We start from the raw sequence: 26626 nt of genomic DNA on the forward strand, positions 1-26626 counted from the left end.
CCCTCAATCAACAGTTGTAGCAAATTGACTAAAAATTCTTATATTATGTTCGATTATCGTATATTCGAGGCGAGAAACTCTCCCCGTGTAAATGAGCCTCTACATAATATTTTTTCTGAAGGTTCTTGGATTGCGATAATCTAAAGCAAGTTGAGGGTGGGCAGAATTCGATAAGATTGAATGGCAGCGCTGTAACCGTAAGAGCCAGGAAAAAATTGATACCACGTTTTCGACCTCGATTTTCAAAAGAATTGGCCAAAAGCGCATGCTTCTTCTTCCGAATCGTATAATACATAAAAAAGTTACTGTAGAATGTTATATTTTGGATATCTGGTGGATCAATCTTTTACCACCAAATCAACAAAAAAAAGTCATAATCGAAAATAAAATCAATCAATCAAATCAACCCGATTTATACACTGTAGTGATGTTTACCCCCGGACGTCCAGTTTCAAGAACGACTATTCCACCACGGTCAATAACGTATGTCTGATATCAGTGCTGCAGTCTGTTAATTTTTTTCCCTTATTTAGAATAGAATGCCGAAGCGAATAACAAGCTATATGCAAGGATAGATGGAGTGAATTCTTACCAAGGATTATAAATTAGGGTTAATAATCTATAATTTCATACTTTTTTTTCTAAGCAGAATATTTTACGGATTTCAACTCCGGGAGAAATATCAGTTCAAAATAGACGGTCAGAGAAATTGATAGATAGAGTAAATAGAGGAATTAATAAATATCCTTACATAATTTTTTTTCATAAGTACTGAAAGCCCTAGAGCCCCAGCTCTAACGATTAAAATGAACCACGACTATTCTGTAGACAATGGAGAGCATGTTCCTCATATTTTTTCGAATGATTAAATTAAATTTAAAATGGCCAAGAAAATAATGTATTTCCCAATGCGCCAATTCCCTAAATTTTCTTGGATGGCCATTTTAAATTTTGTTGAGTCTTTGACTTGTACAATTACATATTTTAACTGAAGATTCTTGAGGTCAAAGGAAACACTTTTTTCCTATACCATTTCCGATTCGGCCCTGATGAAAAGATATAGCCATTTTAAGTGTCCATAATGAGCTGTGCCACCCTTGGAAAAACAAAATTACCTTCAGAAGAACTAGCTAAATCTGTGATACTACACATCTGTGAATCTTTTAAACAGAGTTGTATTCATCCAAAGTACCCAATTTTTCGAATTTGACAGGAATTTTTTAATTTCTGAACATCAAATTACTAGAAAACGGCGCATTATACGAGAAAATATGAAGAATAGGTACTTTTAATTTACAAAACGTTCAAATAATCCTTAGATAGCGTCCAATGTTCTTTGAATATTTGGTATTTTTATAATACGTAGTGGTCTCAATAAGAAAAGTGGAAGACCTGGTTGATATCTTGTTTTCGAAAAAGATTCATCAATTAAATGAAAAATTATATTCCGAAATTCATTTCATTCGATAAAACCGTTTGTGAGATAGAACAAAAATTTTTTTGAGTAGTGGAATTAATGTCTGTGAATTAAATAACAATGAATATGTTAACGGCATAATAATTGTCTGCATGCCGTTAACATATTCATTGTTAAAAAAATTTTTATGGTTTTTTAACAGCCTGTATCTTTTAAACCGTTCCGATTCGGAAAAAATGGTGAACGAAAAAAGTGTCACTTTAGACCTCAAGAATATACTTTTAAAATATTTGTACGAGTCAAAGACTCACCCTGTATAAAGCTTCGCGAAACCAACATTAATTTCTGTTGCAGAAGGCGAAACCTGTCAAAGCACAAGCAGCCAGATTACTCTTGGTTTTTCTGAGATACAATATCAAAGAAATTCAGAGGAAATGGATTAGAGAAAACTTGATGAATCGTTTATATTTATCGAGCTCTTGTTATACTCGACATATATTCATCAAAATGTGTGAAAGTGCTTTGTCAATATTCAGCAAAAAATATTTCAAGGATCATTTCTTCCAACCTTTACTGTACCTCCTAGGTATGTATTTGCTTGATAATAATGAAATTTGATTTCCTGCCACGGTTCCTGCCGATAATAGCGAACGTTTTCCGCTGCTTCGACTAGCATGCATGATTCAATACAAATTTAAACCATTCTAAAAGCTACTAGTTGCTAAAAACTCTAAAATCTATTCAGTTCCTTAGTATTTTTTTAGGAACAAAAAAAAGTCCGAAAATCAATTTTCTTGCTCTACCTCAAGTTGTTACTAGATATCCGTTTGGAAAGAAAGGAATGTAACATTGATAGTCTAACAAGAAGCTTGGCAGCTCAAATTCAAAATAGTTTTTTCGAGTTATAATTTATATTAATTAGGAGTACTACGGAAAGTTTTATTTAAGGGATGAACACAATACACACATGAAATAAGTAGATAGAATACATTTATCATTCATTCAACAAAAAACTATCGGTGCGACCAGACTTATAATTTCTTAGGGCTAATTGCGACTGTGTGCCCTCCTGTGACTGAAGAGGCCCAACACCCAACCGTGACCTACAGATCCTTCCACACTCCGAGCATGGATAGTCACCAACCAGATCTGTCCGCCGCTGTATTCTTCTCGAACATTTATCATACAATAAGAATTAATTCAGATACATACCACCCACCGATACGAATATCAACAGGTGTTACGATCTGAATAAGCTAGCCAATTTGCCATAGTCAGGGCCACCAAATAGAGTACGCTCCAGCGAAGAAAAGCCGATGCTGACCATGGTTTCGTTTCGGTCTCGTTTGACCTCGTCAGAGCAACATAGCGTCTTCTCCGATGGAGAAACGTTTGGAATTGACGGACGCTCATTCAATACTGGCACGTGCTACTGAGTACTATGCAGTAACTCGGAGCGCCATCCAGTATTGAACGGGAACCGTACGCTATTTTATACTGGGTAAAACAAAATCTCTTTTCCCACCCTAACTTTCAAACCACCTGTGAAGTGTTCGAGTTGTTCCATCTTGTGATTTCTTGTTTTGCCATCAAGCCATCTTAACAATTTCATTATCCATTCATTACATTTTTGTGAAAGATGCAGGGTTTTCAGAACAAAATTACATTTCTGCAATTTCGCTATGGCTACAACAGTACGTTTATAAATTCAAATTCTAATCCGAACATAATGGAAAAATACTGAAAACAAAGTGAAAAACATTAAAGACCTAATTAGTGCTTCATCCATGTGCACAGGCTCAAATAGAAACGCAGGTTGGTGAGGTGACGCAGCTTTTTCCTGCGCTGCGCTGCACGTACTATCTGATCACTGTCACACTTTATTTGCGCGGTCTTGTTACAAAAACTCACGCTGCGTCACCTCACTAACCTGCGTTTCTATTTGCGCCTGGGCTAACAGTTGCAATTCCGTCTTGGCAAGCCCTCAATAAGGTTTTGAATGAAAGACTGGTCGATTTGGTCCCCAAGGAGGTGTTGGTGAAACCGACAACATCCTTAGGAGCCTTGGCCATTACCTCGTGAATATCCAGGACCGGTTTCCCCATATGAATGGTTCTTAGGCCAGCCAGCTCCGGACACTTGATACCATCTGTTCAGATGTTTCTCTTTCTGATTCACAGAGCGTTCAAATCTCATCTGCTGACGGTACAAATATCATTTGTCCCTTCAGCAGTCCTTAACCTAACCTACAGTTATAACCATAAAGAAATTGTCAAATGTAATGTTTTATTGAAAACCCTATATCTTCCACAAAAATTAAGCTAAGAAATGAAATTGTTGAGAAAATATGTGTCTCAATGACGAAACAAGAAATCACAAGATGGAACAACTGGAACACTCCACATGTGGTTTTAAATAGTAGGAAAAGTGATTCCATTTCACACAGTATAAAATGACGTACGCCTAATTTTTTATTGAATTTCAAAACTCGGGATAGATTTCATATAAAATTACCTACAATTGAAAAAAAATTTAGTCAAATCAGACTCAAAATAGCAGATTTATAAATGAACAAACTTCATCGATTTATTGAGTGTACCGATCATTTTGCCGGTGAGTGTACTAAAATAATTATTAAACGATGTGAGCCCTGATCAAAGTGAACTATTTCAGTTTTCACTATTATGTCTAATAGTTTTTACACTACTAGGACGAATAATACTGTTAAGCCGTGTTTACTTCTATAAAAATAATAATCGATCAAGTATAGGGAATATTGTATGTGATTGGCCTAGTTATTCGGAGTTTGTGTTGCCAATATCTTTGTGTTCACACACTTTACTCTTCAATTATTAATCTTCCAACAAGCATGAAAATTGATATTTGACACTTTTTCCCACTAAGAACTCGGTTGAACTGAACAATGAAGGATTCATAATAGTTAAAATTATTTAACTTCATATAAAATCATCAAAAATATAATAAACAACAAGCTGAACGCAACAGCAATGTCAATATTTATAATTTCGCGGCTGCCGACTGGGGGCGCTGCATTCAATTCAGACGCCTATAGGTCTATTCCTGCATTTACGACCAAAAAGTTTCATTTATATTGCGTGGCTTTCCAGGCACCAATTTGTTTTTGCTATTTCTTGTTCTTCGTCATTTTTCAATTAAATTCTCTTTCTTTTATAATTTCTATTGCTGTGTTGTGTTATCTATCATCCCTTAAAGGTGGACATAATTTCATTTCGGGGCAAAACCTGATATATCTGAATGACTTTTCAGATGATAGGGTATCGAATATCAGACTTTGTACCATACAACTACTACCTCAAATGCGAGCTATGCTTGGACCAGAAGATAAAGCACTTCTTCAAACTTTTGATAATATGGTCAAAAAATTAGAGCTCACAGAGAGAGATAAGGATGTGATATATACATTGAGATGCGTCCTCAAAATTATGCAGTCGCACCAGTTCGATGGCAATAAACAAGACTTAATCCAAGAGGAAAAACAGAGACAGGAAGATGAAGCAAAAATTGCGCAGGGAAAAATCGTTGAAAATTTCAAGTTGATGGAAGGTAAGATACTCTTTGAAAACTTTCATCCTGTGCTCTACAACTAATGGTTGTATTCTGCTTTTCATCTGTAAGTTACAAATCTGTAGCATCTGTCAGTGTCCGATTGACTGATTCGTAAATAATGCAATTCTGGAAATGTCCCTGTAACTTCTTTACAGTGTTACGTTTGAACTTCTTATCGTAAATAGTTACGGATTCCTCTAAGCTACATATCACTAAAAATGTCCAGAATTGCAATTCCTGTAAGCTTATGAAAAGTTAGAGATTGGCTTACAGTTGTGAAAACAATTCCGACAAAACCGAGTTACATTTTTTCATGTTTGTGCTAGATGTGCGAGATATTCTATTTCCATTACAGGTTTACCATTTGCTCCAAAGCGACCAGTTACTGAGGGTACTAAAGCCTTCAAGAACTCCTTAACATTTCCTTCACAGAGGTAAGGTATTTATGGAAAATATTTCATTATTTTTCAGAAGCTTTGTTTTTGTAGCAAACTTTCTTTCCTCGAACAACATTTCTACACAGACGCGGGGATAAGTCTACCTATTAAAGATATTCCACCTCCGGTTCTAACCGAAGATGTAGTAGATCCAAAAATGTTTGTTACATTCGAGGACAGGTTATTCTTAGATATGTTTCGGGATGGTACTCCACAATTATGTGGGAATTTGAGTTCTTCTGAATTACCCGCTGCTGTAAGAAATGTTGATCTAGATAAAATATTAGATAAAGAAATCTTTGAGTTAACCACTGCCAATATAACAGACGACATAAAAGTCAATTTGACAAAACTGAACGAACTTCAAATTCACGAAGATCCCAGTAAGAATAAGGAAAATCTCTTGAGTAAAAGAAGTCATAGCAAGATTCCAATAAGTAAGAATAATCGACGATCCAGAAATCTCTCATGTGAAGAACTCTGTGTTGCTAACTCAGTTGTTATGAGAAAATATTCCGACACCGACTTGGGTTTCTTTTCTGCAAAATCTCATTCTAGAATTCGCCCCAAGTCAGAAATATTAAGATCTGGAAACTATGATATTGAAGCGCTTGGTGATAGCTTTCCCAGGAGAAATATAATGAGTAAAGGATTGTCCACAGAAAATTTAGGTAGGATAAGAACTGAAATACCAATATTAAAAAGAAATTTTGAAGTAACGAAATCTTTGGAGGAAATCGGCCCAAAGAATAGGGAATTCCTAATTTCCACTACGACAAATCTCAAGGAATCTAAGCTGCCAAAAAGTACGTAAAAACAATACACTTTCTGAGTAAATCATAGGTATCATATTCTATGCTTTTGCCTTTCCTCGCTTCACAGTTCCAATGGATTCGATCGTTACATACATTAACTCTTCCAATTATGTTTTGCAGAAATGTAACTATGCCAAAGAACCTTCCCACTTTTGGATGAACACATACAGAAGAATTTTAATAATGTTTGATACCATGGTAATTAGTATATATAATGTATATTGTATTGTTAAACGAATTTTATAATCACATATTTATATTTTAAAATTACGTATTTATTATATGCTTCAAGAAGTTGCTGCTTATTGAAACATACTTATTATGAATGTGTTTTATTGTTTATTCCCACTAGTCTTGACAGTCTACAGTATCAAGTTTCCTGCTGTTTTTGCGATAAAAGATTTGATGATTACCTAATTAAACTAGAAAATTTCTAACAATTATTGCCAAAACTTTTTTTTGTAAGTGAAACTGCAACACAAGGAATAGACTCCTCAGTCATTCTTTCACAAAAAAGGTGCCCTTCTTTGTGAGCTCTACAAAGCATCATTCTCGAAAAAAAGTCATTTTGTGATGATATGCATTTTAACTGAGCCCCTTAAATGTCTCATAATCAAACCTAAAGTCGCTTTAATTTTAAAGCTTCCTTTAACCCTACTTTAAGCTTTAAGCTCAAAGTGACTTTAAATTTGATTATGAAACCGGCCGTTACTGCTTATCTCGAAAAATATCATGCGTCTCTCACTTAGAGACCGTAGTGATTTATTATTTTTTTTTTATTATTTATTCAGCAATAGTAACAATACTACAAATTAAATTACAACTTTCGAATACCTTATGATAGCATATATATACACAAAAAACACCATACCTTCGGCCAGTTGCAGGAAATTGAAGACTCCATTAAAATTTTACACCCTTCAAAAATTACGGTTTTAAATTTCGATGGGGCATTAAACGTCAAGACATCTTCATGAAACTGAACGTAGGCGTGGTAATACATAGTTATATAAAACAATTGAGTTAAATGAATGTTTATTCATGAGAAGAAAGTTGGTTTATTTCTTGGAGAGAATAAACATAACTCACGTTTTGTATACAAAATTTCATTCGATTTTCATTAGGATACAAATGATCACAACTTTCCAGAGAATTATCTAATTTATGAAATGACATGAAAGGTGTCGCTTCGATTGATTGTTGCTAGGGCATTATCCAATCCATAGCAAAAAACGGACGTTTATCCGCCCATATTCATTTCATTTTATTTCACTTGTGAATAAAACCAAATTACCTCACTGAATGCACAAACGTCACCATTGACGTCAACCTTGTTGGGGTTGACGAAGCGCCACGAATTGAACGATATGGACGGTTCCAAGAGGTGGCGCTACGTACCACACAGTGAACACCACATTCTGCACGAACGAACTGAGACTATGGTTATCCCTGGCAGAGGTAACGTAAATAGGTCACCAAGATGGAGCGATTTGAGCTCGTTGGACTTTCTCTTTTGGGGTTTTCTGAAGTCGCAGGTCTATTAGGTACGGTGGACCTAATTTTGACACTGCGACAGCTACAAGAGAAGGCCCGTGAACAATAATCAAGGATTTAGACAGCCTTCATCGATTTAAGTAAGTCATTCGACTCGGTGAATCGGAGAGCGCTATGGAAAATCATGGAACGTCTTGGAGTACCCGAAAAATTCTTAGCAGTGTGTAAAAGCCTTCATACCAACAACACCGCTAGAATACAGCATAATGGCTCTACAACCGACCATTTCTCAACCAACTCCGGAATAAAACAAGGCTGCGTATTAGCGCCTTTACTGTTCAATATTTTCGCCATAGCTGTATCGATAATTGCTGACATGAGTATGCCTGTAAGAGGTGTTAGGATAAGATTCAGATTTGATGGAGGCCTGTTTAACCTGAAGCGCCTCAGAGCAAAAACCCGTACCAAGTTTATCACGGAACTTCAATATGCAGACGACTGTTCACTCATCGCTAGCAGCTCCGAGGATCTACAGATAATTATGGACACCTATAAACATATATACGAAGCTTTAGGCCTTAGACTCAATATCGACAAGACCAAAATCCTGGCAAGTCCGCCAGAAAGCCTTCAAACATATATCAGCCTGGAGAATGAAACTCTAGAACAGGTCAAGCAGTTCAAATACTTGGGAAGCTTCATAAATACTAGGGCTAATCTAGACACGGAAATACAAAACCGTATCAATTCGGCATCACGGGCATTCTGGAAGCTAAAGTATAGAGTGTTTCAAGATCACGACCTCAATCTGAAGACCAAGACAGATGTTTACAAAGCAGTGGTCCTCCCAACGCTTCTTTACGGAAGCGAAAGGTGGACGCCCTACAGGCGACATATTAAACAGCTCGAACAAACGCAACAACGTCATCTAAGACAAATAATGCACATCAGATGGTTTCACAAAGTTTCGAATGCAGAAGTCTTGCAACGGGAGAGTTGTAAGAGTTGTAAAACAATTGAGACTCAAGTAACGAGGGCCCGACTCAGTTGGAGCGGCCACATTCTGAGGATGCAAGACGCAAGACTCCCCAAAATAGCTCTATATGGCGAATTCACTGAGGGAGCCCGGAAACCAGAAGGCCAGTATAAGCGGTTTAAGGATACACTACATCAATCCCTAAAATTAGTTAATGCCAATCATAACTGGGAACAACTAGCGTTAGACAGGTCACAGTGGAGGTCTTTGGTACACAGTTATAATGGAGAATCGAGAAGGATACAGCGGTGGCCAGATCTGGTTGGTGACTATCCATGCCCTGAGTGTGGAAGGATCTGCAGGTCTCGGTTGGGTCTCTTTAGTCACAGGAAGGCACACAGTCGCAACTAGCCCTAAGAAATTACAAGTCTGTTCGCGATTTTTTTTCTTCTTCTTTTTGTAGATTTATTCCCGGTAACGGGATACAGCAATGGAATTGAATGGAATGTCAATAAACCGCGATCTAGCTATGCCCTCAAAGTCAACATATCGTTTAATCTTTTTGATATGTGGAAAAATTAAAAGTTCATCTGGAGAGGAATGTGAAAGCCGCAAGGCATAAGTCATAAAACTCGCTTATCGGAAGAATCTTCTGTATATTATAGATTACATCAAAATTGTACAGAATATTAATTGATAATACAATTATTACAAAATTCTCTCTAAAAAAATATTATAATCAATTCTTCGAATTAAAATATACATATTGAAGGTCATTTCAAATAATAAATGAAAAAGTTTAGTTTATTTTTTCTAAAACATTTGTTTGAAGATTGAGAACATAACTATTTTTACCCCTAGGGCGACGTCTTGCGCCATCTTCTTTTTTTGTATCGTTTGCAAATCGTACTGCTCTCTTCGTTTCTTCGTCTTCATTTGATTCGGGGAGATTTGGAGGTGATTCTTTTGATGCTTCTTTGACATCATTTTGTTCTCCAATTTTTGCCGATAATGTTTCATCTTCTTTGTTACCGCTTTTGAATGCTGTTTTTTTCAGGTGTAGCTTCTTCTCCATTATCGCTTTAATTTCTTCATGGGTTATTATTTTGACTTTATCTGTACCATAAAGTTCAGTGAGACTCTTCTGAGAATTATCTTTAGGTTTTGAAATATTTTCATGTACATTGTCTGTATTGGGTTTATTCTTATGTAATTTATTTTCGCTTAGTTTATTATCGGTCGTTTTGTCATTTTCCTTGTTTTCTCCGGATTTCGTTGCCTCAGCTTGTTCCAAATCGGATAATTTATTTTCCAATTCCTTAAATTTCAATTCCAAAAATCTCTTCTCACTTTCAATTTCTGAGGCTTTGGATTTCCAGTACGCTATTTGACAACCCATTTCAGAAATTTTCCTTGCTCTCATTGCATGGGTTAAAGAGTGGTCACTTAGTATTCCCCTAAGTTTATCTATATCTTTCCTGAAAATAATATTTTCCTTTAAATGAAAGTTGGGAAAAACATGTATGCAAGGGAAACCAAATATAAGTACAATTAAAGTTTTATCATAATGCGTTAATAAGTTTCCACGACAACATATACCATGTTGTATCCCTCCATATTATAAAGACTTCCATCCTGAATATTCCATGTCTCTGATAGCACTATGCAATCTACATCAAATTCGAATTTGAACGTTTTGTAGATTGAAAGCATTCTTCATATTTTCTCGAATAATGCTCCGTTTTCGAGTAATCTGATGTTCACAAATATAGAATATCCGTGATATTCTGAAAATTGGGTACTTAGGCTGAATGCAACACTGTTCAAAAAAATCCAAAGATCTGTAATGTTACAGATTAAGCTAGTTATTCTGAAGGTAATTTTGTTACTCCAGGGGTGGCATAGCTGATGAACTCAAAATGGCTATATCTTTTTATAGGTCCAAATCGGAAAAAATGGTATTTATATCTGGATATGTCCAGATCTAAATTTTTCGGTAGAGGTGTCAATGAATATTCTTTGATTGTGTGACCAAACCGTGAATTGGCTAAATATTGGGGTTTTATAGCGCATTCTATGGGTAAAACTGGTGCTCAGTGTAAATATTTGAAACTTACTAGTATAATAATTGCAAAAGATCTAAACCTAATGTCACCAATTTATAAACTTTTTAGGGTTTTCACTCCCAATCTCTGAAACAAAATCAATTAAAAATGAAATCAACGATTTGCTCCTGCGTAAATTCTTGCACTAATTTGTCAGGAGCAAACTAGAAAAAATTGTTGCCTGACAATGAACTGAAAATAAATAACGTTGAAATTATAATTCTAAGTTGTAACGTTTCGGAGTCTATATCAGACTCCTTCATCAGACGAAAAATCTTTTTTTGAAAATCTTCTGAATTGTGGCTTTTGTTTGACATTAATTGTCAACACACAGAGACTGCATAGAAACGTTGATTCATTTAATTTTGAAATTACCGGATGACAGTTCTTTCTTTAGTAAATTGATCCAAATATGATCTATTCCTACCGAACAATTTGCCAGATTATTATCTTGATCTAATAGAATACACGTAGACTCTTCAATTTTTCGTTTAAAATGGTCTGGTTCCGTCATTAAAATTTTAGTGTTGTCCCAATCCATCATGTGGTCTCCCGTATTAGAACAAATGTGATCTGCGATTTGAGATCGATTAATTTCTCTATTTTTAATATTATTTTTATGTTCGCGTTTTCTTATTTCTAGAGGTCTGGACGTTTCACCTGTATAAGTTTTACTACAAATACAGGGTATGTTGTAAATACAATTTTTTGATTTTTGTTTTTCGTTCAAAGGAGCAAATCGTTGATTTCATTTTTAATTGATTTTGTTTCAGAGATTGGGAGTGAAAACCCTAAAAAGTTTATAAAGAGATGCAGAATCCTCCCAGAATAAATTTCAATCGATATCTAATGTCACCAATTTTAAAATATCCTAATGAATATTTCTTACCACTTAGTGATTAGCATTCTAGAGTAAGAATATATAAATTATGATTTCTATGGGATTTACACGACAGAACGCGTGATGCGAATCGACGCTACGCCACACAAGTTCAAACGCAAGACTCGAATCTCGATGGATATTGGACTGACCGAAAATATAACGTGGCCATGAGATGAAGCTGGCCGTGCTAGAATTTACCCATACACGTCGGAAAATACATCGGATGAAGAAATATATTGAAAAATGGCAATTATCCCATTAATACCATCCGTGGTACCGAATACATAACGGCTGAAAGAAAAAAATCTAGGTGCTTGAGTATCTGTGCAATTTCAGATAACAAGACCATAGCAAATAAAACAAGATCTTCTTCGAAATTGAGCTGAACAGGTCAGTATGAGTAGGTAAATTGTGAATTTATTGTTTTTATTCCTTGTATACCCAATTTTCAGATTTCAACTAGGCCCAGTTATACAAAAATGTTTAACAGGCACCCGAACTTGGGACACCCTGTAAAAATAAATATAACTTACTCCTGTCGCTGAATAACTGCTTCATAATATCTGTAATCTCTTTCTGCTGGTTGCTCACCCTTTGTAAGTCTATCAATTTCTTCTTTATAACTTTGGACCAAAGATCGCATTGCACTCATTGAATCCCTAAAACAATATCGAACGAAAGATGAACATGCACAAAACTCTACAAATTCCGAACATAGGTATTGCCACGAGGCAGCTAAGAGGTTGAAATGCAATCGCTCAATGCGAGAATAATTTTATTAAGGCCCGGTACTTTCACGTGCGAATAAATTAATTTATTCGATAGATAAGTCTTATTCGTAGGATAAGTAAAAATGCAGTCTTTTCACTTTCAGATAGTGTTATTCATCGTCATTGAAACTCGTCAATAAGATTTTATTTGTCATAGATCGAATATCGGTACGTCATTAATGGTTGATTTTTTAAGATTCTGGATGTATGGTTATTTTTTGTGTGATTTTCACGAATTATTTGCTTTGTAGTTGGAATTATGACAATTTCTACAATGCGGTCTCTTATTTTACATCAATCAGTGAAAAGTAGTGAACCGTGTTTTCACAGAATTGTTATTCGTCAAATAATTTCATCTGAAAGCACCGAAATAAGGTATCCTTCAGATAGGAAATTATTTGACGGATACTTATTGACAGTGAATAAAATTTATTCGAAGGTGAAAGTACCGGGCCTAAAAGTGATAAATTATCGAATTTTTAGATGGGCCGCTCTGTGAATCAGTTCGCAATACGCTTCGTCATTGGGGAGAGCGTCCACCAAAGTAGCGTAGCACTGACATGGCACAGACATGACAAAAGCGATGCGAAATTTTCAGATATCGCACATCTGAGTGAAGTATCAGTTCATATCTGAAAATTATGCCATCGCCTTCGTCATGTATGTGCCATGTCAGTGCTACGCTACTTTGGTGGGCGGTCCCACTTAAGGTGACAGACGGCATGGCAAGCTTTGGCCAAAGTCCACTCGTTCCAACGTTGGCGCATCGTGTGTATTCTAAACATATGGCATAGCAAAGCCAACGCTGGCACTGTCCAGGGTTCGCCTAGGAGGCGGTGTTTTCTGCACACATCGAAGGGACTTGTTGAGACTCGCCAGTGAACTTGATCACCATAGGCATGACACGCGGGACATACACCATTATAGATTCTTAATCTATATGAAAAGTACCCCATTATTTGGGATCCACAAAACGTCAATCATTAAAATAGAAATTTGGATTCCGATTCATGGGCTGCTATATTCAATGGGGAGTAAGGACGAAGGAAGCGTTTTATAGCCTCTCCCCTCAAATGCCAACGAGGCTTTGGCGACCGAACATTATTATTATTATTATTCAATTTATAAGAGAAACGAAAATTCTATAAAACTCATTAAACAAAAAAATATACACATAAAAGTATGAAGTGAAAAAAAATGAGTTCGTTCTCGCAAAACCATGTCCAGACTGGCCTTGAGCATATTCACACTTCTCGACATGACCATCTCCCATGGTAACAGATTCCAGAAGTGAAACGCTCTATTTGGCAGGAAATACTCTCGACAGGTGCTTCTAAACATCTCCCTTTTCAGCTTCAGTTCGCGTCCCCTAAGATGACTTTCGTAAGCCAAGGAAAAAAGGTGCTCGGTTGAAGTCGAGATGCCATGGAGTGCTTTATAGGTTGTGATAAACTGTCTTTGGCTAACTATCGGTAATTTCATCAAGCGAAGATGCTCCTAGTAACAGGGACGAACACGACTGAAGGGTATACGAGTTGCTCTACGTTGTACGGCCTCTAATAGATTTCTGTCTCTCATGAGAACAGGATACCAAACACTGTTCCTAATATTATCTCTCACGTGGTAATTACTACTTTTCAACTGACTCAGTACGTAATTCAGGCTATTGCTCAAAGATGGGACACATTTTCGTATTTGGGAAGCATCCGTGAAGCAACCAATGTCGATTATCTTGATCTCGAATCGTATGTACTACTTCCCTTAACGGTAGGTTCCCATACGTCAAGATCGAACCCAGGGAAGTCGCCGAAAATAATTTCCGAAAAAGTTCAATTTCGCCACTTTTTGCCGTTTAGGCGAAAGATGTAAATCGTTGAGAGCTTGGGAGATCGCGGGTCCAAAACCGGAGAACCTAAGGCGAATTTTGGCGCTAGTGGTTAACTATGGTTAGGTTGTAGTTACTTGGGTAACCACATTTTGGCGAGGATAACCATGTAACTATGACGTTTTAATGACGTCACACAAAGTTAACCACGTAACCTTCCTCTTGAGTAGGGTTAATGGCGTGGTATGTCCTTGAACTCTATGGGTTCCCATTGAGTTCAATGTGGTATGTATTTCTATCTCCTTTCAATGAGTGAAATCAAAGATTAACTTCCTCTTTGGTGAAATGGAATATTGGACCATTGATGTTATGTGGGATCAGAAATATAGAATCTCTGTGTGGGATTCACAAAGTTTCGAAGAGATGGATGCTATAATCAAAGATTAACCTTCCTCTTTGATATAACGTTATTTTTATAAATAAAATCCAATTTCTGTACCAGACAGAAAATAAATAATAAGGCGATACTGGGAAAATAATCCGTTTTTAATTTTTTCATTCGTTAAGCAAAACTGAAAATTTGAATTTGATAATTTTGATTATTCTTAAGCTTATGAATTATTATTTACTAAGTATGCTGAGGTCTTGGTCGGATTCAGACTTTTTGGATGATTTTTTGCTTTGATAGACTTGACAAAGCCCTAAGCTATTTGGCTTTTTGGACCCTATATACATAGTAAATAGGGTCCATATACGATGTCAAGCAAAAATATGAATTAATGAGTATCTAGACAATCAAATGGAAAAGTATAGGTATGTGTAGATAGTGAAATAATGAATCCTCAATGTAAAATCATTTTTATAAATATAAAGGAGTGTAAAAAAAAGAGCATTTCAAAAGGCACGGTCACTAATAACTTTTAATATTACAGATCTTCAAAGCAATGGTATTCTCAATTCGTGTCGTTTCAGAGAGTAGAAAATTGAAATGCTTCTCCTTGGCCCTTGAATTTCCACTATCACTACTGATATAAAAATTTTCGCTGCTCATTATTTGAGAAACATGAAGCTTAAGTTCCCAACTGGTGAAAGATATGTGTGAATTTGAATTCATATTTCATGTTTCTTTCCATATCATTCAGATTATCAGATGTTCATCGATATGGACACATAAACCAATGTTTGCAGGGATAAAGAAGTCTTCTATCAATTGGTACTTTCCATAAAAGTATTTATCTTCTCCTTGTTGAAACATATTTTGATATGGTTTCTCTTTCCTTATTCCTCTAACCTCCATTTATTAACTTATTTGGAAATCCATTAATCGAACAAATCAGACAGAACTGCCAGTTGACACCTTCCAATAAATGTCATCAGTAACTATGACGTCACACATAACCATAACCATAGTAAGCTGTGGTTACAGCGCCAAAATTCGCCTCTAATGTGGATTACCGTTTTTGTGCCAGTACCAGTTGGCGCCTCTGAAGAGTGAGGTCCTGAACATAGACAAACCAATCCGAGATTTGTTTGTCTACGATGACAGGGATTTGTCATTTCACAGATCATAATATTGTAGAAATTAAATATAGAAATATTTGGTTACTAATAATTGTGGAGCCCAAGAGGGAAATTCGGGATCTCCTCTAGCGTGTCAGATTAATATAAGGGGATCTTGGACCCTGTAGAGTACCTCTACCAAAAATTATACTTGTATGTAGGGGGAATTGTCTGGGACAGCCTGTTAAAAAAAGATCATTGTACATACATTAAGATATGTTGAAAAGTAAATATTCTCTTGATCTGCCAATTTAATCGTGACGAAAATGTGTGGGAGGGGGTCAAACTTGCAAACAAAAACATCACTTGGTTTTTCTTCTTATATTATTCATATTCATACTATTCATATTGAAGCTAATGATTCAAGAATAACGGAAATAATATAATCTGAGAATTTCACTAAGCCGAAACAATAAAAAGTGGCCATAAAAAATCTCCTCTCCTGGGCTTCAAATTGTTTTCGCATTCATTATAAAAATTGTAAGGGCATAACATTTTTTACAAATTTTGTTCGAAGCAATTTTCTCTACGTTTGAACGTAGATACAGTCCCTGGCCAATTTATTAGACGCACTAAGGATTTTCATATTTACTTGTAATACCCAAGAAAAAAGCAAAACATTTGAATTTAATATTTCCAGACTGTCACTTTCATCAAGGAATTTCATTATACTGTTCTGTTTATCATTTATTTTTTAAGTGCTGCATTACAATGTTATGATGTATTGGTACGGGCTTGATTACGATCACCCACGTATGAACTCATCATCCAAAAATGCGCCAAAACGTACAATCTTACAATCGATAGTATACCACGAAGAATATGAGCTCTCATGCACAGCGGCGAAACGTGGCTCAACAAAATATTTGAATTTCATTTCCAACTACATATGTCGATACATGGCGATGAATGTACATTTGGGTTTCTGCATTGACCTTGCCTTTTGCATAAATATGTGGTTAAGCTCCTTGTCCTTAGGGCCCTCTAACTCGAAAACGTTCAAGAGTATGTAAAATTGCTTCACACAAAAGTTGTACAGAATTTTATGATCTTCAACTTTCATAATGAATACAGAAACGATAAGAGGTACAGGAAGGGAGATATTAAAAAAAAATCTTTGTTATCATCTTCAAACTGCCAGATTAAGAACCCCCCCCCCCTTCATAGACAAAGTAGATGTCAATGTTAGAAACAGTTAAATTTTATAATGTGAGTTAAAGTTAAGCGAAGTTATTACCGTTTGGTGAAATTGGCCCTTAGAAATTACGGCCTATTTCACCAAAGATATAAACCGGGATTAGACGTAACTGGAAATGAAACTCGCCCATTTATGTCTATTACGCATATTAATTTCAGTTGAAATGGAGTGTCTTTTCGTCGTGGGGTTTCTGTACCCTCTTTCAGTGCTTATCAAAAGCGGATGTCAATGTTAGAAACATTTTGTTAATTTTATAATGCGAGTTTAAGTTAAGCGAAGTTATCAATGTTTGGTAAAATTTGCTCTTAAGCCCGTTTGCAACAGCCGAGACTTCTCTAGAAAATTTACTCGAGATTTCATGCGCCGTGAATTATGTACCGTTACATACGCACTTTCGGTAGAATTCTCTGTTGAGTTGCGTACTAAATAATCTCTGCCGTTTTTTTGCGAGAATTTTGTAGAGAATTCTCCAGAGAATTCTCGGCTGTTGCAAACGGGCTTTACGGAGAATTTTGGCAAGAAAATAGCAGAGATTATTTTGTATGCAACTGAACAGTGAATTGTACCGAAAGTGCGTATGTAACTGCACAGAATTCACGGGTAAATTCTCTAGAGAATTATCGGCTGTTGCAAACGGCCTTTAGAAATTACTCCCTCCTTACTCCACGTCATAAGCAAAGCAGTCGTCATAAACGAATTTTGTTTGAATTTTAATCTGAGTTTAAGTTGAGCGGAGTTAAGCACCGTTTGGTGAAATTGATCCTACGATATTCAACTTAAACTTGAGCATTGTTTATTGATAATTAATATTTAGGGCTGCATAAATCCGCAATAAGTTTTGTTTAGGTACTTAAGTTTTTGTTGACTGTGTGGCCACAACAATGAATCAGAAGAGGCTAATCGAAACAAATATGATATGACTACCATTTGGTAATTTTACTGTTCCTAAGGTTTTTGAACAAACAATCAAGTTTTACAGACAAAATCAAGGATCAGTGCGCATGTCGAAAAGGAAAGGGTGTTGTATTGTTGTTGCTATCCAGCACACCCTTAGTATCAATTCTTCCTTCAAAAGAAAAAGACTGGGGGAAAATAACGGCGACTTTGTGCACGCCTCTTACTAACACCCGAAAAAGGAACCAACGTAATTGGCAGATCACGTGATCGCCATCTGTCAATTGGATCGGTCCTTTCAAAGGAAGTCTGCATAAAAACATCATAGGTTAACTGTGCGCCACAATAGACCGCATCGGTTGAAATAATTAACAGACAAAGTATAAAATAAGTTTATCACACTCACCTATCACCTGACAGTTCAAATAAGTTTCCAGGTCTAAAGTTTTTCATTTCCTCATTGAAGGCTTGCCTCAAGGTAGAGACTTCTGTTCTCAAAATGTCAACTTCTTCATCAAGCCTCTCCTTCTCCTTTATAGTCCGATCGTATTTAGCTGCTAAATTGATGAATTTTTCTCTGATTCTGTTTCGGCTGGAAATTCGAAAAAAGATTTTATTTTACCCATAGGGACAAGGAAGTTTTAAAAAAATTCTCAAGCATTCCACAGCAGCAGTCGTTCGAACGAGAATGATTCTCCAAAAATGTTTGCCGATTATAATTCCATTTATGTGATAATAAATTGGAAGATTGATAAATGACGGTCGTCCATGAACTTCATTGATCTTATCATATAGTCCATTTAAGAATGATTGACATCCCAGTAGGCTTTTGCATATGGTTCATAAGGAATTATTTATTTATCACTGGAGAGAAAACCGATGGCCGATTAGTTGAAATAAAGAGGTTTCCGATACAAATTCGAATCAAAATTCGCCATCTATTTAGGAACAACCTGTAACTTTTTTCTCTTGCATATTAGGGTAGTAAAATCTAAAACATGGTTTAAGTAACAGTTCCTGAAAATTTCATCTTTTTGGCGTGAAGGGAAAAGAAATAGCTGAAAATTCAAGACGAAAAACAGTTTTTTGTGAATAACTCAGAAAATATCCACTTTAGGGCAAGGGTGTGATGCATACACTCACATTATTTTTTAAAGTAGATTCAATATCTGCCATAAAAAAATGGGGTTCTAATTTGAAAAAATTGATTTTTCACGATTTTGTCATCCCTTACTTTGAAAGCGATTTTTTCACCCCCCGTATCATGAATCGCGATTTCGATTTTTAAAGTGGATACATCAATCTTACATCTTGAAAAATCCCAAAAATGAAAATTCTCCATCCAAAAACCTCGAAGTTATTTTTGTTTCAGCGGAGCTTTATTTTCGATTTTTTTTTTCGAATTTTCCCGCTCAGAGAGAATTTTCCAACCAAAACTGAAAAATATTACATCAAAATAACTTGAAATTTTCTAAGGAATCTATTTCTGCAATGAAAAAATGGTGTTCTAATTTGAAAAACGGAAGTTGACGTCATTTCCGGAAAAACCGGAGGTGCTCATGACTTGAAAATATTTTAGATTTCATCAGCATCGTGAAATACTTATAAGTGCTGAATTTCATGAAAATACGTTCAGTAGTTTCCCGTATAAATAGGGGTGAGGTTCCTCGTGAAAGACCCTGTATATATAAGCCCATTTGTTGGCATTAGAGCAAGCCGCTCTCAATTGCTGTGATGAGGATGCAGTGTGCAGTGACCGTTCTCCTCAAATCTCTTTCAGATCTGCTGGCCATTTTTGTTTGAGCTTCCGATCAGGATGTTCGTATGCCCCTCAAGCCTTGCATGGTGTTTATTGCTTTCATTCCTTATGACGTCCTTTACATAGGGTATATTAAAGTCATCATGTAGTCTCTCATTGGAAACGTACCATGGCGCGTCTGCTATCATCCTAAGAATTTTGGTCTAACTTCTTTAAATTATTTAAGTGTTTGATTTGCTGGCGCAACCCCATAGCTCGGTTCCGTCCAAATTGGCTTAATGATGGTTTTATATATCAGTAGTTTGTTGTCTATTATATTGTGATTCTGCAACAAGTGAGAAGCTTCTACTGGATTTTCGTCGCTTTCCAAAACAGCTGTATCGTCTGCAAATGTTCCCATTACCGTATGTGGATTGGTTGGTAGATCAGATGTGTATAATAGGTACAGTAAGGAGCCAAGAACACTTCCTTGTGGTACTTCAGATGATATGGGGAAAGTGGATATTTTGTCATTCACTCTCACTCTCCATTTCCTGCTGTTCTGATAGGTTCTGAAAGTTATAAAAACTTTATGAGAAGAAATATATTGATCTTGTTAAGTAGGCCAGGGTGCCAGACCTTATCAAATGCTTGGCTCACGTTCGAAAATGTGGATGTGAAGTTTTTTTTTTGTTTCAGTGCTAAGTTAACAACGTGGCTTAGTCTATAGGTTTGCTGCACTGTTGAGTGAGCTGCTCGAAACCCAAATTGATGGTGTGGTATCCATTGCTGTGTTTGGATCTGAGTTGATTCCTCCCAGTATGAGGATCAAGGATTTTTGATGTGACTGGGAGCAGACTGATCGGCCGAAGTTTGGATCTTCACTAGGTTTTGGAATCAGAATAACTTCTGCTGTTTTGAACTGCTCTGGACAGTAGTTTTGTCTAAATATGGCGTTGTATAAGTTCTTCAGTAACATAACGCCACTTTCTGGCAACTCTTTCATCATTTTTGGAGTAATTTGGTCAGATCCTGCTGCTTTTTTTTATTTTAAGGTGATTGAATTCGTCTTGAACTTCAGCTGTTCAGAGAGGTTTGATAGGTATTGTGTAAGCAGGTATCTTCAGGAGTTCTCTTTCTATTTCAGAATGACATTTGATCAAAATCACGAACGCTTAGGCGACTGATATTGAAAAAACTGTCATGAGTGAAATTGCCGAAAAACAGCAAAGTTGAATATTACAAAGGTGGAATTTTACCTGCTCGTCGTATTTTTCAAAAATATTTCGTAGGTTTTGATAGATACGAATGTTGGCGTTGCAACGGTTTTGAAGATTTTTTGAAAATAGTTCAACGCAAAACCAGAGCTTAAATTTCATCTTGAGTGGTATTTTACATGATTATTTCAGAAGAAAATAAGTCGAACAGGAATGTTTGACACAAATGCATTTCCTATATCCTATCTAAGATGTCTTAAACACTGTTGTGCTCACTTTTTGAAGCATCAACATTTCAGAAAATCGGGGATATGGGATCAGTTTCGTGGCGGCGCCACCATGTCATTTGCTTCGTTCTATCCTTGTTCTACCAAAGGTCCAATGATACTCTCTCGTTCTATTTTGTTTTGCCTTTATATCGAATATCGAGCAATGTGTTCAAATTATGAACAGGCCCATTTTGTCAGCTGTTAAGGAATATTTGTGATTTACAATTTAATTTTCGTTGTAAAAACAAATCTGTCAATATTTCAACACTATCAAAGTGTTCTAAGGAGTCATTCAAAATGATTTTAATAAAACACAGTTGATTGGTCAAATATCTAATATACGTATTCAGTTGGCGGAAAGGGAATTTTCACTATATCTGCTCGTGAGGAATATTCGAGAGTCGAATAGATTAATTGTGTGCTCACATCACATTATGTATTTCCAATACAGTTGCCATAAAACTTAGCTATATCCGTCCCGAATGTTCGTTCATCTGATTTGGTTCTGCCTCAAATTCTAACAACACCGAATTCTTAGCTGTAGTTCTTGATTATCCATACAGAAAACTGAACGACATGTTGGATAAATGAATGTTCTACCCCCTTTCTCGAAACTAATATATTTTCACACACCAATAATCCCTCATAAATACAACATATTTGTGAGTCGTAGGAAAGTATTCAAATCCTTTTCAAATATCAATTGACAATGCTTTTTCCAATCCTAAACAGCGCTACCTACAGTGGGAAAAATGAAACTGATCCGATATCCCCGACAAAAATGAAACAAAATCGAATACACCATAGTTTAGGGCATCTTACTCCTATCATTTGAGAAATGTCAAAATTTTATCGCTGAAAAACTAATTTGCTAAGTATTGCCGGCTTGCATGTTTTATCGTTGTGAAACGAGCGTCGCTATGGAAACTTTATCACTAAAAATGGAATGAGTGGAATAGTTAAGATGTCTAAAACTCTGGTGTATTCACTGATTCGATTTTGTTTTTAATTCCGTGGGGATATGGGATCAGTTTCGTTTTTTCCACTGTAGGTAGGGCTGACAGAGGATTGTCATTTGTTATTTGAAAATAATTTGAATACTTTCCTACGACGTACGAATATGTTGTATTTATAAGCGATTATTGGTGTGTGAAAATGTATTAGTTTCGAGAAAGAGTGTAGAACATTCATTTATTTAACATGGCGTTAAGTAAGTTCAGTTTACTGTATAGACAAACAAGAACTATTATAGCTGAGAATTCGGTGTTGATGGAATTTGAGGCAGAACCAAATCAGATGAACGAACATTCGGGACGGATATAGCTAAGTTTTATGGCAATATTTCAAAGAAACTGTATTGGAAATACGTAATGTAAATTGTGAGCATGTATTGAGAATCAGAAATACATATCTCTATTCGAGTCTGTTCTTTAAATATTCTTCTTGAGTAGATATAGTGAAAATTCCCTTTCCGTCAACTGAATATATTGGATATTTGTTCAACCAACTGTGTTTTATTAAAATCAAATTGAAATTCTCCCCATTAATACAATTTGTCAAACAGTAATTACCTTGAAGAAGAATAGTAAATACTCTTTCGAACCCTTATTCGATAGTGTTGAAATATTGACAGATTTGTTTTTACAACGAAAATTAAACTGTAAATCAAAAATATTCCTTAACAGCTGACAAAATGGGCCATTTCATATTTTGAACTCGTTGATCGATGTTCGATATCAACGCAAAACAAAATAAAACGATAGAGTATCATTCTACTTCCTCTGGTAGAAGAAAGATAGAACGAAGCAAATGACATGGTGGCGCCGCCACGAAACTGATCCCATATCCCCGATTTTCTGAAATGTTGATGCTTGCAAATAGTGACAAGTGCACACACTAGTATTTTAGACATCTTAGGAATAGTCAATCCAAAACGAATCATATTTTTTACCTGTCATAAACTTCGGCAAATAGAGAATTCCCTCTAGTATTTATATCTCGAGGTTGATTTTCAATTTCATCTAATTCTTTCCTTAAAACTCTAATTTCGTCTTGTAGTTCCATAATAATACCATTCGATTTGATCACTTCTTTTCTTTTGAGATCAAGAATTTGTTGGTATTCTTGGTTTTCCTTTATGAGAGTCTACAAAAAAGAGAAAAAATTAGGTATGTCCAAATGCAATATCTACAATAATGAAATAAGATATCGCGTCTCGGCGTAGAGTTATAGAAGAAATTGAATCAGACAAATAACACCCGTTCTTATAGATATTGATCAATGTTACGATTTGAATCGAACCAGCCACGCTCAATCATTCAGGGTTTCAACGAAAGACCATTCCGTCGAAGCAAAGAATATGTTGACTTTAACCTATGTTTCGGTTTTATTTGATCTCATCAGGATAACACAGTTCCCACCTCGATGGAAAATGGAACGGAAATGAGGGTCCTTATTTTAATGCTGAAACGGAAGTATTAATAATACACCAGCTCCATCTGACACGCTGAAATGGATTAGTAAAATCATATTTGGTGAAATTTCATTAGCCAAAAATAGGTACTTCAATTAACTGCAACGTTCCTCAGGAAATATCACCTACTCAGTATTTTCTTTGACCTAACGCTATCGATCAAAGTCCAATAGACAACATAAAAGCAGAAACATACATACGTCCATTTTTAGATGGTTAAGAATTTCGGTTAGCTTACCACCACTCGATGGTTAATTTTTGTATACCTTGCGTTTTACAATTTTTTCATTATGAAGGGTTTCGTAACCTTCGGTTAGATTTATATTTTGTAATGTTGGTAGAAATATATGAGTGATTTTACCCAAAGATTGGTTGTTGGGTATGAAATGATTCAGAGAGCGGTCCATATTAACATTCGATAAATTATCACCTATAATAAAATTATTCTCGCACTGGGCGATTGCATTTCTACAGTCTGTTAATATATCGAGCAAATCAAAACATACCATAGTACTCTCCTCCATCTTGTGGCATTTATGTTCAAGCGATTGGAATTCTACGTTCAAATCGAAAAGTTTGCTTTTCAGATCAGAAATTTCATCCTCCAATCGTTGAACTTTGTCGATATCGTTATTTTGCTCAATTGTTATATTTTGGTTGTCTTGCAGTTGTTTCTTCAGCTTTTTGTTATCCGCTTCCAATTGGCTGATTTTTTCGGACAAATCAGATGTTTCCTCTAGACGAGAATTTTTCAGAAGAATTTTCTCCTTTTCAAACTTATTACTTTGAGCCTTAAGTTCGCCTACAATCTTATCATGTTGCCTCTTCCAATGATCGATTTCATCAATATAATATTTTTCTTGTGCTTCCAAAATACCGATTTTCCTTTTGAATTCATATTTCATTTGTTCTTTTTCTTCTCTCAATTGTGCTATTTGGAGAACCATATCGCATTTGCTATCTGCAGCCTTACTATTCGGAGAAGATTGCTCCTTTTTTTCACCTGAAAATTGTGAGTGAAGTTTTAACGATATCAGTTCCTTTTTAAAATGATTCATTTAAGTGAAGAGTAAAGGTTGATTCTCAGTGTACCTTCCACATCCTTCCCATATACATTCCGTCATATTTTGTGTATTCACCTTCCGCCTCCTTTCCATAACCATACAAATCGTCGTAGTGTAGATAGGTTTCGCTTTGATCTAATAATACTAATATTATACCGGGTGGTCCGCCACAGGCGCGGCGCTGATTTTGAGGGAGTAAATAAAGATATTTTGAAAATCTTTTCTTGTGGTGTGTGTAGGGTGTTCAAAAGCACAATTTAAAATTATTGTCTTATGTAGGACTATATACAAGATCATCGAAAACAAAGATATAGATCAAAGTTACACTTTTTTAAATGTAACACTCTGTATTTGAACTCAAAAAATGGAATGGCAAGCTCAAATTATGATGATTTTCTTCAGATCACTTTATACCTTAGAAGGACCATTTACGAGATAATGGCGAAAATGGTTTATTAGTTTTGAATTAAAAATCGAAAATTGCTCAGAAATTGTCAGGTTTAGATGTAGAAAAATTTTATGAAGATAGTTTCGAAATTAATTTTTACGTTCAACGAGATTTAGAAATACCGGGTGTGCCATTTGAAATAAAAAAGTTTTCGACGATTATTTGTAGTTGATGTTTGAGAATTATTTATGATCACTCTGTTCCAGAGTGTTGAAATTTTCTTTTATATGTAGGAGTAGCCAACTTGTCAACTCGAAAAAATTTTGTGCTCCTGAGCTATAAAGTAATCTGAAGAAACTCATCATAACTTGAGCTTGCCATTCTATTTTTGAGGTCAAATATAGGGTGTTACATTTAAAAAAGTGCAACTTTGGTCTATATCTTTGTCTTCGAACACCCTGTATATATGACAATAATTTTAAATTGTGCTGTCGGACATCCTACGCACACCACAAGAAGAGATTTTCAAAATATCTTCATTTACTCCCTCAAAATGAGCGCCGCGTCTGGGGTGGGCCACGCGGTATATCGCCGGATAAGGTATGGAAGCGAGACAGACGTCGAAAATATGTTCGAAATAATATTTTATGGATATGGTAGGTATATGCAGTATACAGCGTGCCAAAAAAGTAACGTAACTCGACAATAATTCTTGTACGAAGAATTTTTAAGGAAAATCCGTGGGCCTGTCGAATTTTAATTTCAAAAGTAATTTATCGTATGCCTTTTTGAATTTGATATTTCTCACCCCCTACGCCCCGCCCTCCTCTACTTTTATTTTTTCAAATGGAAATATATGGATTGTGATACATCAAATAAAGGTAATTTGATCACCTATTCAGCGATGTGGCTAAAAGTAGAATTAGTTCTGCTGTTTTTTTATTGAAAAATCCCGAAATGATTTACAATTTGTGATTGGAGACTACTGCGATCAAACCATTATTCTTTTACTAATTATTAAGGGAAGTCCACGAATCCATGGATTTGTAATTTCGAAAGCAGGTCATCGAATGACCTTTGATGCGATATATCACAAGCAATATTTTGCCAATAGAAAAAATTGTTGAGAGTTAAGGGTAAAAAACCCCTAACATCCAAACTGCATGCATTTTCCAAACTTCGAAAATAGAAATCGGCGAGAAGGAGGATATTTCCAATATTTATTATTCCAAGAATAAGAACCGGACACCAATCACAAATTGCTAATTTTGTAATAAAAATAGCTTAACAAATTCTTTTTTCAGTCACATCCTCGGTCACACATCTCAATGTGCAATCGAATGTCCTTTCATTTGATATATCCGAGGATATATCACAATCCATATATTCCTATTTGAAAAAAAAATAGAGGGGTGTGAAGCGTAAAAGGTGAGAGATTTCAAATTCAAAAAAGCATAGAGAGGTCTGATTTCGAAATTACAAATCCATGGATTCGTGGATTTCCCCCAATAATTA

General features: G+C 35.7%; 2 protein-coding genes across 7 annotated transcripts in view; one reads left to right on the top strand and one right to left on the bottom strand.

Moving 5' to 3' along the window:
• The window catches only part of LOC123322916 (serine/threonine-protein phosphatase 4 regulatory subunit 4-like), a 55381-nt gene extending 48802 nt beyond the window's left edge, over positions 1-6579 (top strand). For 3 of the 4 annotated variants that reach the window (XM_044910997.1, XM_044910999.1, XM_044910998.1), the window contains 5 exons: positions 1772-2003; positions 4706-5002; positions 5361-5439; positions 5494-6248; positions 6378-6579. In XM_044910997.1, the coding sequence (XP_044766932.1) occupies positions 1772-2003; positions 4706-5002; positions 5361-5439; positions 5494-6248; positions 6378-6385 (1371 nt within the window). In that variant the 3' untranslated portion in view covers positions 6386-6579. The remainder of the gene's footprint in view (positions 1-1771; positions 2004-4705; positions 5003-5360; positions 5440-5493; positions 6249-6377) is intronic. The other variant, XM_044911000.1, reaches the window with a different exon arrangement.
• A 2923-nt stretch (positions 6580-9502) lies between these two features.
• LOC123320244 (protein Spindly-like) overlaps positions 9503-26626 on the bottom strand; it is a 31237-nt gene continuing 14113 nt past the window's right edge. For 2 of the 3 annotated variants that reach the window (XM_044907512.1, XM_044907503.1), the window contains exons 2-6: positions 24166-24662; positions 23138-23331; positions 18369-18554; positions 12249-12374; positions 9503-10205 (exon numbers count right to left, since the gene is read on the bottom strand). In XM_044907512.1, coding sequence (XP_044763447.1) covers positions 9527-10205; positions 12249-12374; positions 18369-18554; positions 23138-23331; positions 24166-24662 — 1682 coding nt within the window. In that variant the 3' untranslated portion in view covers positions 9503-9526. The remainder of the gene's footprint in view (positions 10206-12248; positions 12375-18368; positions 18555-23137; positions 23332-24165; positions 24663-26626) is intronic. The other variant, XM_044907520.1, reaches the window with a different exon arrangement.

The sequence above is a fragment of the Coccinella septempunctata genome, chromosome 1 (genome assembly GCF_907165205.1).
Source record: "Coccinella septempunctata chromosome 1, icCocSept1.1, whole genome shotgun sequence".
Lineage (NCBI taxonomy): Eukaryota > Metazoa > Arthropoda > Insecta > Coleoptera > Coccinellidae > Coccinella > Coccinella septempunctata.